At 39.6% G+C, this 12,699-nt stretch overlaps 1 protein-coding gene across 3 annotated transcripts in view; it reads left to right on the top strand.

Moving 5' to 3' along the window:
• LOC124045734 (cation channel sperm-associated protein subunit delta-like) overlaps positions 1–12,699 on the top strand; it is a 15,407-nt gene extending 2,708 nt beyond the window's left edge. For all 3 annotated transcript variants that reach the window (XM_046365296.1, XM_046365298.1, XM_046365297.1), the window contains 8 exons: positions 2,033–2,209; positions 3,796–3,909; positions 10,444–10,533; positions 10,828–10,886; positions 11,101–11,184; positions 11,351–11,403; positions 11,523–11,597; positions 12,147–12,699. In XM_046365296.1, coding sequence (XP_046221252.1) covers positions 2,033–2,209; positions 3,796–3,909; positions 10,444–10,533; positions 10,828–10,886; positions 11,101–11,184; position 11,351 — 525 coding nt within the window. In that variant the 3' untranslated portion in view covers positions 11,352–11,403; positions 11,523–11,597; positions 12,147–12,699. The remainder of the gene's footprint in view (positions 1–2,032; positions 2,210–3,795; positions 3,910–10,443; positions 10,534–10,827; positions 10,887–11,100; positions 11,185–11,350; positions 11,404–11,522; positions 11,598–12,146) is intronic.

The raw sequence follows: 12,699 nt of genomic DNA, 5'->3' as shown, positions 1-12,699 counted from the left end.
ATGGCACTATGTTTCCTTACCCTATTCGGTTGTCAAATATAAAGTCTGCATTTTAGAATGCAATTTTGTATTGGCCCAAAATAATTTTATTGTGTGGAGAAAAAAAAAATGAAACACTATAATTCCACTATTACTGCAGATATGTTATGGACTCCTCCCAGTGGCACAGTTGCCTAAGGCACTGTATCGCAGTGCTAGCTGTGCCACTAGAGATTCTGGGTTTGAGTCCAGGCTCAGTTGCAGCTGGCTGCGACCGGGAGACCCATGGGGTGGTGCACAATTGGCCCAGCGTCGTCCAGGTTAGGGCAGGGTTTGGCCAGCAGGGATGTCCTTGTCCCATTGCACACTAGCGACTCCTGTGGTGGGCCGGGCGCAGTGCACGGTCGCCAGGTGCACAGTGTTTCCTCCGACACATTGGTGCGGCTGGCTTCCGGGTTAAGTGGGCATTGTGTCAAGAAGCAGTGCAGCATGTTTGGGTTGTGTTTCGGAGGACACATGGCTCTCGACCTTCGCCTCTCCTGAGTCTGTACGGGAGTTGCAGCGATGAGACAAGACTGTAACTACCACTTGGATACCACGAAATTGGGGAGACAATGGGGTAAAAAAAAAAAAGATAAAATAAATTGATATGTTATGGACATTTTCTGAAATTACAATTCTAAAATTCTACATGTAGCTGTTTTAAGATTAGTAGAGAATGGAAATGTGTCTTTATGCTCACAACCCAACCCCCCAAGACACAATGGGTCAGCCGCAGTGCAGCCCCTCTGGAGCAATTATAGCAGGTTAAGTGCCTTGCTCAAGGGCACAGCAACAGCCAATGGTATTTAGGTGATCCCAGCAACCCTCCGGTTGCTTGCTCACTCCGCACCAGATTTTACAGAGCTGGGATTCAAACTGCATTTCCCCGGTTGCTGGGCCGCTTGGCTACCTACCACCCCCACAGGCTACCTGCCACCCTCACAATGTTGTGCAACTGGTTTCATTTAATGCAACTCAATTGCAACTGCTTCAAGTTCTGAAATCCCTTTAGTGGTAGTGAGATCTTCTGAGTCCTGACCAGTGTTGTCATACATACTGTATACACTGTAGGCCTGTATATTACACATGTATTATAGGGTGTCCAATCCAAAACACATCTTTTGATCAATGGGTAAAATAATGCTAAATATGCTAAATAATGCTAAATAAATTGTGTAGATACTCCTCTAAGAAAACCAATGCTCAAAACCTATGTCTCTATCATTATAAGTTCAAAAGTTTTTTGCAGTTTTTAGCCTTGTAGGATGGCCAGAAGTATAGTGATTAAATCAATGGAGGCCAGAGAAAAAAAGTGGCTAAAAATCAGGGAAATACCATTGAGTCAGCTAGACTGAATGCTGTGCAAGAATTACAGCTAACTGACAGGCTCACAGTTGAACTCGTCATCTTTCTTCTCAAATCCGGAGGACATAAAACAATATAGAGGTAAGATATATATAGATTTTGAGACATGACATTTAGTATTGTCATAAATACAAGCAATACACGCTTTTCATATTAATGCAAAATGTCTGTTATTTTTTTTAAAATAAATCTGTAAAAAAAAAACAAGCGTATCTTTGTGAAATGTCAACAGAGCACTGAGTGCACCGCAAGATCTTTATTTTTAAAGCCTTTTACATTTAATTCGGCTTGTTTTTTGCTTTTTGCGACCCACGGAAACAACTTCGCAGACGTGTATTAGGTTACGAAATCTGACTTTATGGATATAATGTTAATGATATGTTAGAGAAAGACCCCGTTTAACGAGTCAGAACATGAATAATCATATTTGTCTTTGTAAAAATGTATTTTATAACATAAGGAAGTGACATTTCATGACCAAAGCGCATTTTCACCCACACTGGGCAGTGTGGGTGAACTCCTTATGTATTATTGTACAAAATGATATCTATGGTCCTGACTGGATAGATAAGTCCACTGTCAGTAACAGAGAGCTGTCCTGTATTATAATCTATTGTACTATCCTGTGTCTGCCTGCCTGTTTCAGTTTGCGTCTGTCATTGACCTGTCCAAGGACAACCTGATGCTGTTCAGTGACTATGGGGACCTGATGATGATCCAAGCCCGTGAGGACCTGCTGCTTATAGGGGTGGACTTTGACCATAAAGTTATCATTGTCCAGCAGGAGCTAACACGTACCACACCACCTGTTCAGTCCTGCCCAGTGAGTGAAGACAAACTACATGACAAATGACGCATCACATTCTCTATGTAGAGATACAAAACAAATGTCAAATCTGCAAATTACACCCTATTCCCCAACATACAGTACCAGAGATCTTTCTGCCGTAGATACCCCTGGGCAGGCTGCCTAAGCCTTTTTTGGGGGGGAGTCCTAAGTCCAAACTGGGAAAAATGAATTGAAATACATTTTTGGGATGGAAAAACACCTTCAGTGTAAACTTAAACGACTTAAACCAAATATAAAGTATGTAGAAAAGATAATGGACCTATATATTTTTTAAATAATATGATCTTTGAGAACTAATAATCACCACGATAAAAGCTAAACAGTCAGGGGAATTGAGAATTCCAAAAACAATTAATTTAACAGTAAAGATTTTGTTATTAAGTTTGAATAACAGAACACAGCATTAGCCATGTCAAAATGCATAGAATACCTGGATATTAGCTTTAAAACTGCAAAATGTTGTCTTTGCTCCATGGCAAAATGTGTACAATTGCAGGAAATTAACTTTAAAACAGATTTTTTTATAGAAATTAACTTTAAAACAGATTTTTTTATATCTCAGATCCATGGAGAAAAGCTAAAATTGTTATAAACCCCCCCACCCCACCAAAATGGGGATATTAGATATTAGTTATCCAAAATTTGGCAGCAGCTACCGTGCCCATTGCCACGCCCTCTGCCACCCCTCCGATCCAGAAAAAAAAACCTGGTTACATTACCAGCAAACTATTTTAATCAGATTAAAGATACTTTACAAAAACTAGATTACTTCTTAGATGACTTTTCAATTAAGAAAGGATGTTTGAGATATATATAAATTATGACAGCCTTAGCCATAGCAAAGTGCATAGAATTACAGGAAATTAGGTTAAAAATATATATATATATTTCACTCAGCTCCATGGCATAGTATGTAGCATCATAGGAAATTTGTTTTAAAATTGCCAGGTGTCACTATAGAGCCGGGTTCGATCCCGGGCTGTGTCGCTGCCGGCGCGACCGGGAGACCCATGAGGTGGCACACAATTGGCCCAGCGTCGTCCGGGGGAGGGTTTGGCTGGCTGGGATGTTCTTGTCCCATTGTGCTCTAGCGACTCGTTATGGTTATGGTGGCCTGGTGCATGTACGCTGACTTCGGTCGCCAGCTGTACGGTGTTTCCTCTGACACATTGGTGCGGCTGGTTTCCGGGTTAAGCGAGCAGTGTGTCAGGAAGCAATGAATATTAAGGCTATACGCACTACATGTTACACACATAGGCTCTTGTTTCGGAGGACGCATGGCTCTCGATCTTTGCCTCTCCCGAGTCCGTACAGGAGTTGCAGCAATGGGACAAGACTGTAACTACCAATTGGATATCACGAAAAAAGGGGTACCAAAAAATATATAGAAAATGTCTCAGCTCCATGGATAAACGGGTAGAATTGCAGGAAATTGATGGGCCGACTGCACCCATAGCCACGCCCACCACCTAAACCCCTTTTTAATCCAGAAAAAAACATGAGTACATAGAGAATAATGTGTCATCTGAGACGTAGGCATGATTCTCTTCTCACTCCAGGTGGAGCAGTTCCACAGCACGTTTGCAGGGGAGCTCTTCTACATCGACATGGGCAGCACCGTCCACCTGTCTGCTGTCTACATCCCATCACCTCTTTGCAAATTCTTCCCCCTGGTAAGAGGTTCATAAACTTCCGAGACAGCTACATAGCACCAGGCTGTATTAAATTCTACAGGGACTTCAGGTTACGGAAAAAAAGAAAGTATGGGAACTGTAAAAATATCTGAATATTATGAAGTGGATATGAACACACACGTACTCATTTACATGCTCGCTTACACATACAGACTTATACACACACACACCTGATCTCGCTCTCTTCTCTCAATCTCTCTATTTTCTCTTCTCTCCCTCTCTATTGTCAAGAACTGTTTTATAATTTAATGTGTTTATTGTTTGTCTATCTTTTTTATGTATTTGTCTACACGTTTATATATGTTTACAACAAGCAAGGGGAAGATATCAGAATAGGTGCATTGGGGAATAATAACGTATTGTATGGAATACATTTATACTGTAGTGAAGCCGTCTCTAGAGTAATGCAAGTTCTCTTTCATGATCATGTGAAACAACAATTGCTATGGAAATGCTGGGATGTGTCTCTCAATGATGTTAAAGGTAATTATGATGCAACTATGAGGGTGATATGATATGGATTACAATTATCATCATGAATATTAAGGCTATACGCACTACATGTTACACACATAGACACTCAACCATGAAAATTGGCAGAGTTATTATTTATTTGGACATCACACATTATAGTCTTACTCTTATACAGACATTGTACACACTCTCAATAAATCACATGCAATATCATACACATCAACCTACTCAGATTTTCTACACACATAATATCTTGTCTTAATTTTCTAACATGTGTGGCATTGGCTCACAGGCAAACAGGCAAGGGAATAAAACAAATATTGCTAGAACCTATTTCTTGAATTCGATATATCAGACATTTGAAAGCTCTAGTTTTGACTGTCATAATACCTCTGATGGTAGTAACTTTAGAAGCTCTAATTATGGTCAATTTAGACTAAGAATAGTATCAAGTTATAGTAAGGGGTGAAATAAGTATAGCCAGATATAATTGTAACGATTTAACAGATTATAAAAAAAGATCAGTCTTTACATGGCTAAAAGAAAAGGAATATAGCATATACTGTTTACAGGAAACTCACTCTACATCCTTAGATGAAGTTGCGTGGGAAAAGGAATGGGGTGGGGAATTTTTTTCTGTCATGGACAAAGGAACTCAAAAGGTGTGATGATATTAATTAACAAAAATTTCAATCTGAATGTGAAAATAGTCAATAATGATGCGCAAGGAAGGTGGATCCTTTTGAATATGAAAGTGGACGAAAAGAGATTTGGCTCTTTAATCTATATGGTCCAAATCAGGATGATCCACACTTCTTTGAAAACATTTATAACAATTTATTGAACTTACAGGCAACAAATGATCAAATCGTTATGGTAGGAGACTATAACACACTGTTAAATACTTCAATGGCCTGTAAAGGTAATCACTCTACAAACTATCATCACCGTGCCCTTAAGGAAATCACAAATATTATGGACACATTAAAAATAGTGGGTATTGGGAGACTACAAAACCCTTACCTAGTGAGATATACATGGAGGAGACTTGATCAAGCTAGTCGTCTTGACTACTTTCTTGTCTCTTTCTCTCTTGCATCAAATGTTTAAAAAAGTTTTAATAGAGGCCTCCCGGGTGGCGCAGTGGTTAAGGGCACTTCTGCAGCGCCAGCTGTGCCACCAGAGACTCTGGGTTCGTGCCCAGGCTATGGAAAGAATTACAAAATCTTTGAAGCTGGAAACACTTATCTCCCTCACTAGCTTTAAGCACCAACTGTCAGAGCAGCTCACAGATTATTGCACCTGTACATAGCCCACCTATAATTTAGCCCAAACAACTACCTCTTTCCCTACTGTATTTAATTTATTTACTTATTTTGCTCCTTTGCACCCCATTATTTTTATTTCTACTTTGCACATTCTTCCACTGCAAATCTACCGTTCCAGTGTTTTACTTGCTATATTGTATTTACTTTGCCACCATGGCCTTTTTTTGCCTTTACCTCCCTTCTCACCTCATTTTCTCACATCATATATAGACTTGTTTATACTGTATTAACTGTATGTTTGTTTTACTCCATGTGTAACTCTGTGTCGTTGTATGTGTCGAACTGCTTTGCTTTATCTTGGCCAGGTCGCAATTGTAAATGAGAACTTGTTCTCAACTTGCCTACCTGGTTAAATAAAGGTGAAATAAAAAAATAAAAAATGTCGGAACTGGCCGCGACCGGGAGGTCAATGGGGCGACGCACAATTGGCCTAGCATCGTCCGGGTTAGTGAGGGTTTGGCCGGTAGGGATATCCTTGTCTCATCAACCTTCGTCTCTCCCGAGCCCGTACGGGAGTTGTTGCAATGAGACAAGATAGTAGCTACTAACAATTGGATACCACAAAATTGGGGAGAAAAAGGGCAAAATTTGAATAGGAGATAGAATGCAATTGGGTCATCATCTAATTGGAATTCACATAACTCTCATAGATTTTCCACATGGACAGGGATATTAGAAATGTAATCAAAGTTTACTGGAGGACAACTAAGACAAAATCATTTAAAACTTAATTTTTCCATTATAATATAGGTTCAGCAAATCCCCTTATTGTTTGGGATACCTTTAAATGTTCAATTCAATATTCATCAATAATAAAAATGTAAAAAGCAGTTTCTTGCTAAAGAGACAAAACTAACAAGGGAAATCCATGAACTAATAGTACAAGTAGACAGCAATAAAAACGATACTACAGAGATACAAAATAAGTTAGAGGAAAAACAATAAGAACTTGAGGAACTTATTCAAGAACAATCTAATGTAATCTATTACAAAAATAAAGCAAACTGGGTGGAATATGGAAAAAAATGCACAACATTTTTCCGGAATCTCCAGTACAGGAACACTAACAAAAATAATTTGCAGAAACTCGTTACTGAAGACTGAGTCATCTATGATTCTCCAAATTATATTTTAAAAGAGGAAGCTAATTATTTTAGGCAGGTGTTCTCTTTTCCATCTTTTCCTCTCCCACTAAATGAAGATGACAATAAGATAATATAATCATTTTTTTTTTTATGGAAAATTAACAAATGTACAGAAAGATCAGTGCGAAGGCCAAATTACATAGGAAAAACTTTTTGAGGCTATTAAATCTTTTACGTCTGGAAAAACCCCAGGGCTTGATGGCATACCGGTAGAGGTAAATTTACATTTAAGTCATTTAGCAGACGCTCTTATCCAGAGTAAATGAAGCCTTTTTAATATACTAAAAGCTCCATTGTTAGACTGTTTTAACTACTCCTACAGAAATTGTAGTCTGTCGGGTACTCAGCAGGAAGGTCTGGTTTTTATATTATTAAAACAAGACCCAGATGGCAAATATAAAAAACTGGAGGCCCTTTACACTTCCATGTTGTGATGCAAAAATACTAGCGAAATGCATAGCAGTCAGAATTAAAAGGATTTTACCAGGTATTGTTCATCCTGATCAGACAGTTTTTTTACTTGGACGATACATTGGAGATAATATACGACAACTCTTAGAAATAATTGCGCATCATGAAACATCTAAGAAGCTAGGCCTGGTATTTATAGCAGATTTTGAAAATGCATTTGATAAAGTAAGACTGGATTTGATTTATAAACACCTGGAATTTTTCAATTTCGGTAATTCTCTTATAAAATGGGTAAAAGTAATGTATAGCAACCCCAGGTGTAAAATAGTAAATAACGGCTACTTCTCAGAGAGTTTTGAATTGTCAAGAGGAGTTAAACAAGGGTGTCCGCTGTCACCATATCTATTCATTATCGAAATGCTAGCTATTAAAATCAGATCCAATAACAACATTAGAAGATTAGAAATCCAATGCATTAAAACAAAGGTGTCCATGTATGCCGATGACTCAAATATATTATATTATGTCCGCAAGCTAGATCCCTGCAATATCTCATTGAAGATCTAGATAACCTTTCTGTGTCCAATGTTACGTATTGGATCTTTAAAAAATACAACTTTTACATTACCCTGCAGTTTACCTATAAAATGGGCTGATGGTGAAGTAGACATACTTGGTATTCATATCACAAAATATATAAATACGCTCTCCACAATGAATTTCCATTTGAAAACTTGTAAACATTGACAAGATCCTGCAACCATGGATAGGTAAATACCTGTCTATTTATGGAAAAATTGCCCTGATTGACTCCTTAGTCATATCTCAGTTTACTCACTTACTTTTGGCGCTGCCTACTCCTGATGATTCGTTTTTCAAATCATTTGATCAAAAATATTTAGCTTTATCTGGGACGCTAAACCGGATCAAATAAAACGTGCCTATCTATATAATGAATATGAATTGAGTGGGTTGAGATTTTAAATATAAAAGCCCTAAACCTCTCTAAAAGCTTCACTTATTCAAAAGTTTTACTTGAACCCTAAATGGTTCTCAAGTAGATTACTTTGAAAAGTTCATCCATTGATTAAAAATAGCTTTTTTGCGTTTGTTCAGATTGCCATGTCTCATTTTCGATTAATTGAAAATGATACTTTTTTCAAAGTATCTCACTTTTTCAAACAAGCATTGCAAAGCTGGCTCCAGTTTAAATTTCATCCCCCTGAAAAGATAAAACAAATATTACAACAGATATTATGGCTGAATTCAAATGTGCTGGTTGATAGAATACCTGTATTTATGAGAGATGTTTGGAAAGGGTATTTTGTTCTTAAATGATATTGTAAATTGGAATGGTAGATTTATGTCCTTCATGGAGTTATCAGAATTGTATGCAAAGGTCTACTCAATCCAAGAGTTACAACCAATGTTTTACAGCATTCCCCCCAAAATGAACGAGGCAGGTGGCAGCGGGAGGAGGTACGGAACTGGTCTGTCTGCCCAATATAAAGGATCAAAACGGGCGGAGGAATAAAAATAGCATAAATAGGAAAGTATACCCGTTTCATTTATAATAGTTGGGAAGAGATTTTTGATGTACCGATTCCATGGTACAGGGTGTGTGAGTTGATATCTAAAACAATGCAAGATTCAAGACTTTTTTTTTTTGCTTTTCAGCTAAAATTAGTATAAGGAATTCTTGCCACCAACAAAATGTTGAATATTTAGGGCATAAAATCATCGAAGGTCTGCAGAGTTTGTTGTGAGGATACAGAATCAATAGACCATTAATGTTGGTATTGCCCTCAGGTAGCCTGTTTCTGGTCTCAGGTTCAGGAATGGCTGAAAATGCATAGCATTGATCTAAAAATTGACCCTAAAAATAGTACTGTTAGGAGATCTGGAGAGCCCGGGTCAGTCAATTACTAATATACTAATACTCTTAGTAGAAGTATTTATCTTCAACTCGCAATCTCTGGATTCTATTCAATTGGATAGATTGAAATTGTACGTTAAACATCACAGCATAGTTGAAAGATATGTGTTGCGTAGAAACCCGGTGTGGTCGTAGCAGAGATAGATGGGATGGGCTGAGGGAAACTGAGGGTTGGGATGTGGAATTGGAGACAAGTGGGAGTGGAGTTGCTGTGCGGGAGATAGAATGATGATCAAAGATAAAAGTATATAAAATAAAGTCTGAATGACACTGAGGGGCAGTGTTTTTATAGCTAATGCCGGATTTGTCTGAGGCTGATGCAAATAAACGCATACAAGAACACACACATGCCGGATTTGCCTGAGGCTGATTCAAATAAACGCATACAAGAACACACATACAGTGGGGAGAACAAGTATTTGATACACTGCCAATTTTGCAGGTTTTCCTACTTACAAAGCATGTAGAGGTCTGTAATTTTTTTATAGGTACACTTCAACTGTGAGAGACGGAATCTAAAACAAAAATCCAGAAAATCATATTGTATGATTTTTAAGTAATACATTTGCATTCTAATAGTGCCAGACATGCACACAAACATATACAGTTGGCATTTCTGTTCTGATTTTAGTTGTCCTTGTTTTAAATTTGTTTAAAATTATTATTATTATTTTTTTTGCATTGTTGTTTGCTGTTTTCTTCTGTCTTTTTCTTTTTTCTCTTTAGTTCATTCTCTTGGTTGTTGGTGCATTGGGGGTTCTTGGGGATGGGGAATGGAATAAATAAAAAATTGGCCTGGTGGGAAGAAATATAAAAATCTTGAGGGGGGGGGGCTGTGGGAGGGGTCTTGAATGGTTGAGAGACTGCTATTGGGGAACTGTGGGGGGATCTTGCAGGGTTCGGGTTGACGTTTTTTGGCCTGGTGGGAGTTCTGTCAAGGTGCTCTTGAGCAGGGCATTCACTCTGGATGCTTCTGTGTGTCGCTCTGAATGGTAGTATGTTGGATGACTGGTATGATGTAGTTGTTGAGCGGCTTCACTGCAAGTATATTGTTTTGTTATATTGTTATGTTTTGGATATTTAATTTTTTTTTTTATTAAAAAATCTAACTTCACTGTGGATTTCCCAGTATTCTGGTCCCAGATCTGTGCTACTGTTGTCATGCAAATACAATGAATGAATCTGAACTGGTCCTTGTTCTCCTCTTGTGTGTGACCAGGTGACAGTTACAGAGTCTAAGCTTCTGTCCTTAGATGAGAAGTGTGTAGAGGACGGCATTACTACGGAAGGCACCAAGAAATACCGCCTGGTAAAACTGAATCACTAGACCAGGGGTGTCACACTCATTTTGCCCTGGGGGCCACATTCTGTCTTCAAAGAGGTCTGGAGGGCCGCACTGAAAATGTGTTATATTTCCTCGCTATCAAAATTGGCAAAATATTGTCCTCTATCAATCATTTTTGGAATTTCCTATGCTCCCTGACTGTCTAGCTTTCAATTTGGTGCTGGACACAGTTTTATACGGTGCTGGACACAGTATAAAATGTGGCACGGGCGGTGGGGGGGAGTGTTTCCATTTCTAACACTGTATTTTGAATGGCAGGACATTGAATTGAAGCAGTTGTTCTTTATGGAGGCAGCAGACGGAACCCTGAAGCCAAGGTAAGAATGCATTCTCAAATGTTCAGTAGATGGCAAATTGGCAAGCAGTTTTAGCTGGTGAGGACAGTGGTCTCTCCAGCAGAGGACTGGTCTCTCCAGCAGAGGACTGGTCTCTCCAGCAGAGGACCGGTCTCTCCAGCAGAGGACAGTGGTCTCTCCAGCAGAGGGTGCTGTTTGTTCCTGTTGCTGACGTGTAGTGTTTTCTCTGGGTCAGTTCCAGTCTACGTAAAGGCAGCCTCTCCACAGTGGCAGTAGACCTGATGGGAAGAAACGTGTCCTGCAAAGACTTCAACCCCTGGTCAGAAACACAGCCCTCTAACAGTCACAACAATGTGTATGAGTTAACATCAAAGGAACATGTTAGTTTGTCCTCACGGTTTACAGAAAAGGCTATGGCCCTCCAGTGTGGCATTACGTACCTACTATTATATTAACATTGTTTGTTGTTCTTTTCCCCGTTTTAGAAAGCTCACATTCTCATTGGATGCCCTCCTGGAAAGCATACCCGAGTTCTTAAGTGAGGGATAAATTCTCATGCCGTATTCCCTATTTTCAAAAAATTTCTGAAATATTCTACTGTAAGATCTGAGTGTCCAAACTCATTGGTTCTTTATGTTATTATTGTTTTTGCCACAGGGACATAACCACTTGCACTAAAGGCACGTTCACTCAAGAGCAGCTTCAGGACAACTTCTCTTACGTCATCCCCAAGTAGGTTCTGCGGACGGGGCTGTGACACACAGAGCACTGATGGATCTAGATTTTAGACTATCATGGTTCATAGAAATGTTTAATCAACATATGATCTGTTCTATAAAAATATGCTTGTAATGCCAAAGTAGAATATTGTACTTTATCATTCGTGGAACATAAAAGGTAGATTCAGCTAAATAACGTTGCCACAAGCAGCAGCGCAGATATTGCGATGAGCAAGATGCAAGACTTTGCTCCCACATGTTCACACACAGTATCTGCGCATGTGCATGCGTTCGCGTCACGCTGTTAGAGCGTTGGAGGTATGGGACCAAAACAGTGGGGGAGTTTAGCATTGCGCTTAGTTGTTGCGGAAATTGACCCCCTATGCTGTTTACTTGGGTGCACCTACGTCATATCGCGGAGTCTACCTTTAAGCCTTGCCCCAAGTAAGGTATCACAGAGTTCTAAGAAGGATATTATTATATATTATATATATTTGTGTCATGTCAGTTAAAACGACTAGTATTCCTCTCATCCTCTTCCTCCTTCATCTCCTTCTCTGAGAGCTGTGTATGACCCTCAGCACCTGTTCCGGCCTGGCTCTGCCTCCAGTGACCTGCACATCTCCTACAGCATCACAGACTACTTCTGCCCCTTACTGGTCTATCACGACACCCCCTGGATACCCTCCCTGGAGCTGTGAGTGACCCACAAAACCCACAAAATACACACACGGGCAACCCCTTAACAGCTGTTACTGTAGAACCTTCAGTGTAAGAAATGTGTCATCTCTGTGAAGTGGAGTTCAGACAGACCCTTGATATAACTACATGACACACACACAAAGACCATAGAACATCATGGCACTCCATCACAGAGCAACAATGCCAGTGCCAACCCACCACACAGCCTTTTCTAGAGCAGGTGAACATGGCATGCATAACTACCAGTACCTACAAACTCGCCCTGACCCTTTGCAGCTGGAACGGTAATGAGTTTGTGGAGCAGGTGAGCGCTGACTTTGTGATGTTCGAAGTGAACGGCATGTATAACTACCAGTACCTCCAGTCGGTCGAGGATGCCAAGTGCGTCTCCCAGCCCCAGAACTGGACGTCTC

The sequence above is a fragment of the Oncorhynchus gorbuscha genome, linkage group LG10 (genome assembly GCF_021184085.1).
Source record: "Oncorhynchus gorbuscha isolate QuinsamMale2020 ecotype Even-year linkage group LG10, OgorEven_v1.0, whole genome shotgun sequence".
Taxonomy (NCBI): Eukaryota; Metazoa; Chordata; class Actinopteri; order Salmoniformes; family Salmonidae; genus Oncorhynchus; species Oncorhynchus gorbuscha.
This window is presented reverse-complemented; position numbering and strand designations above follow the sequence as displayed.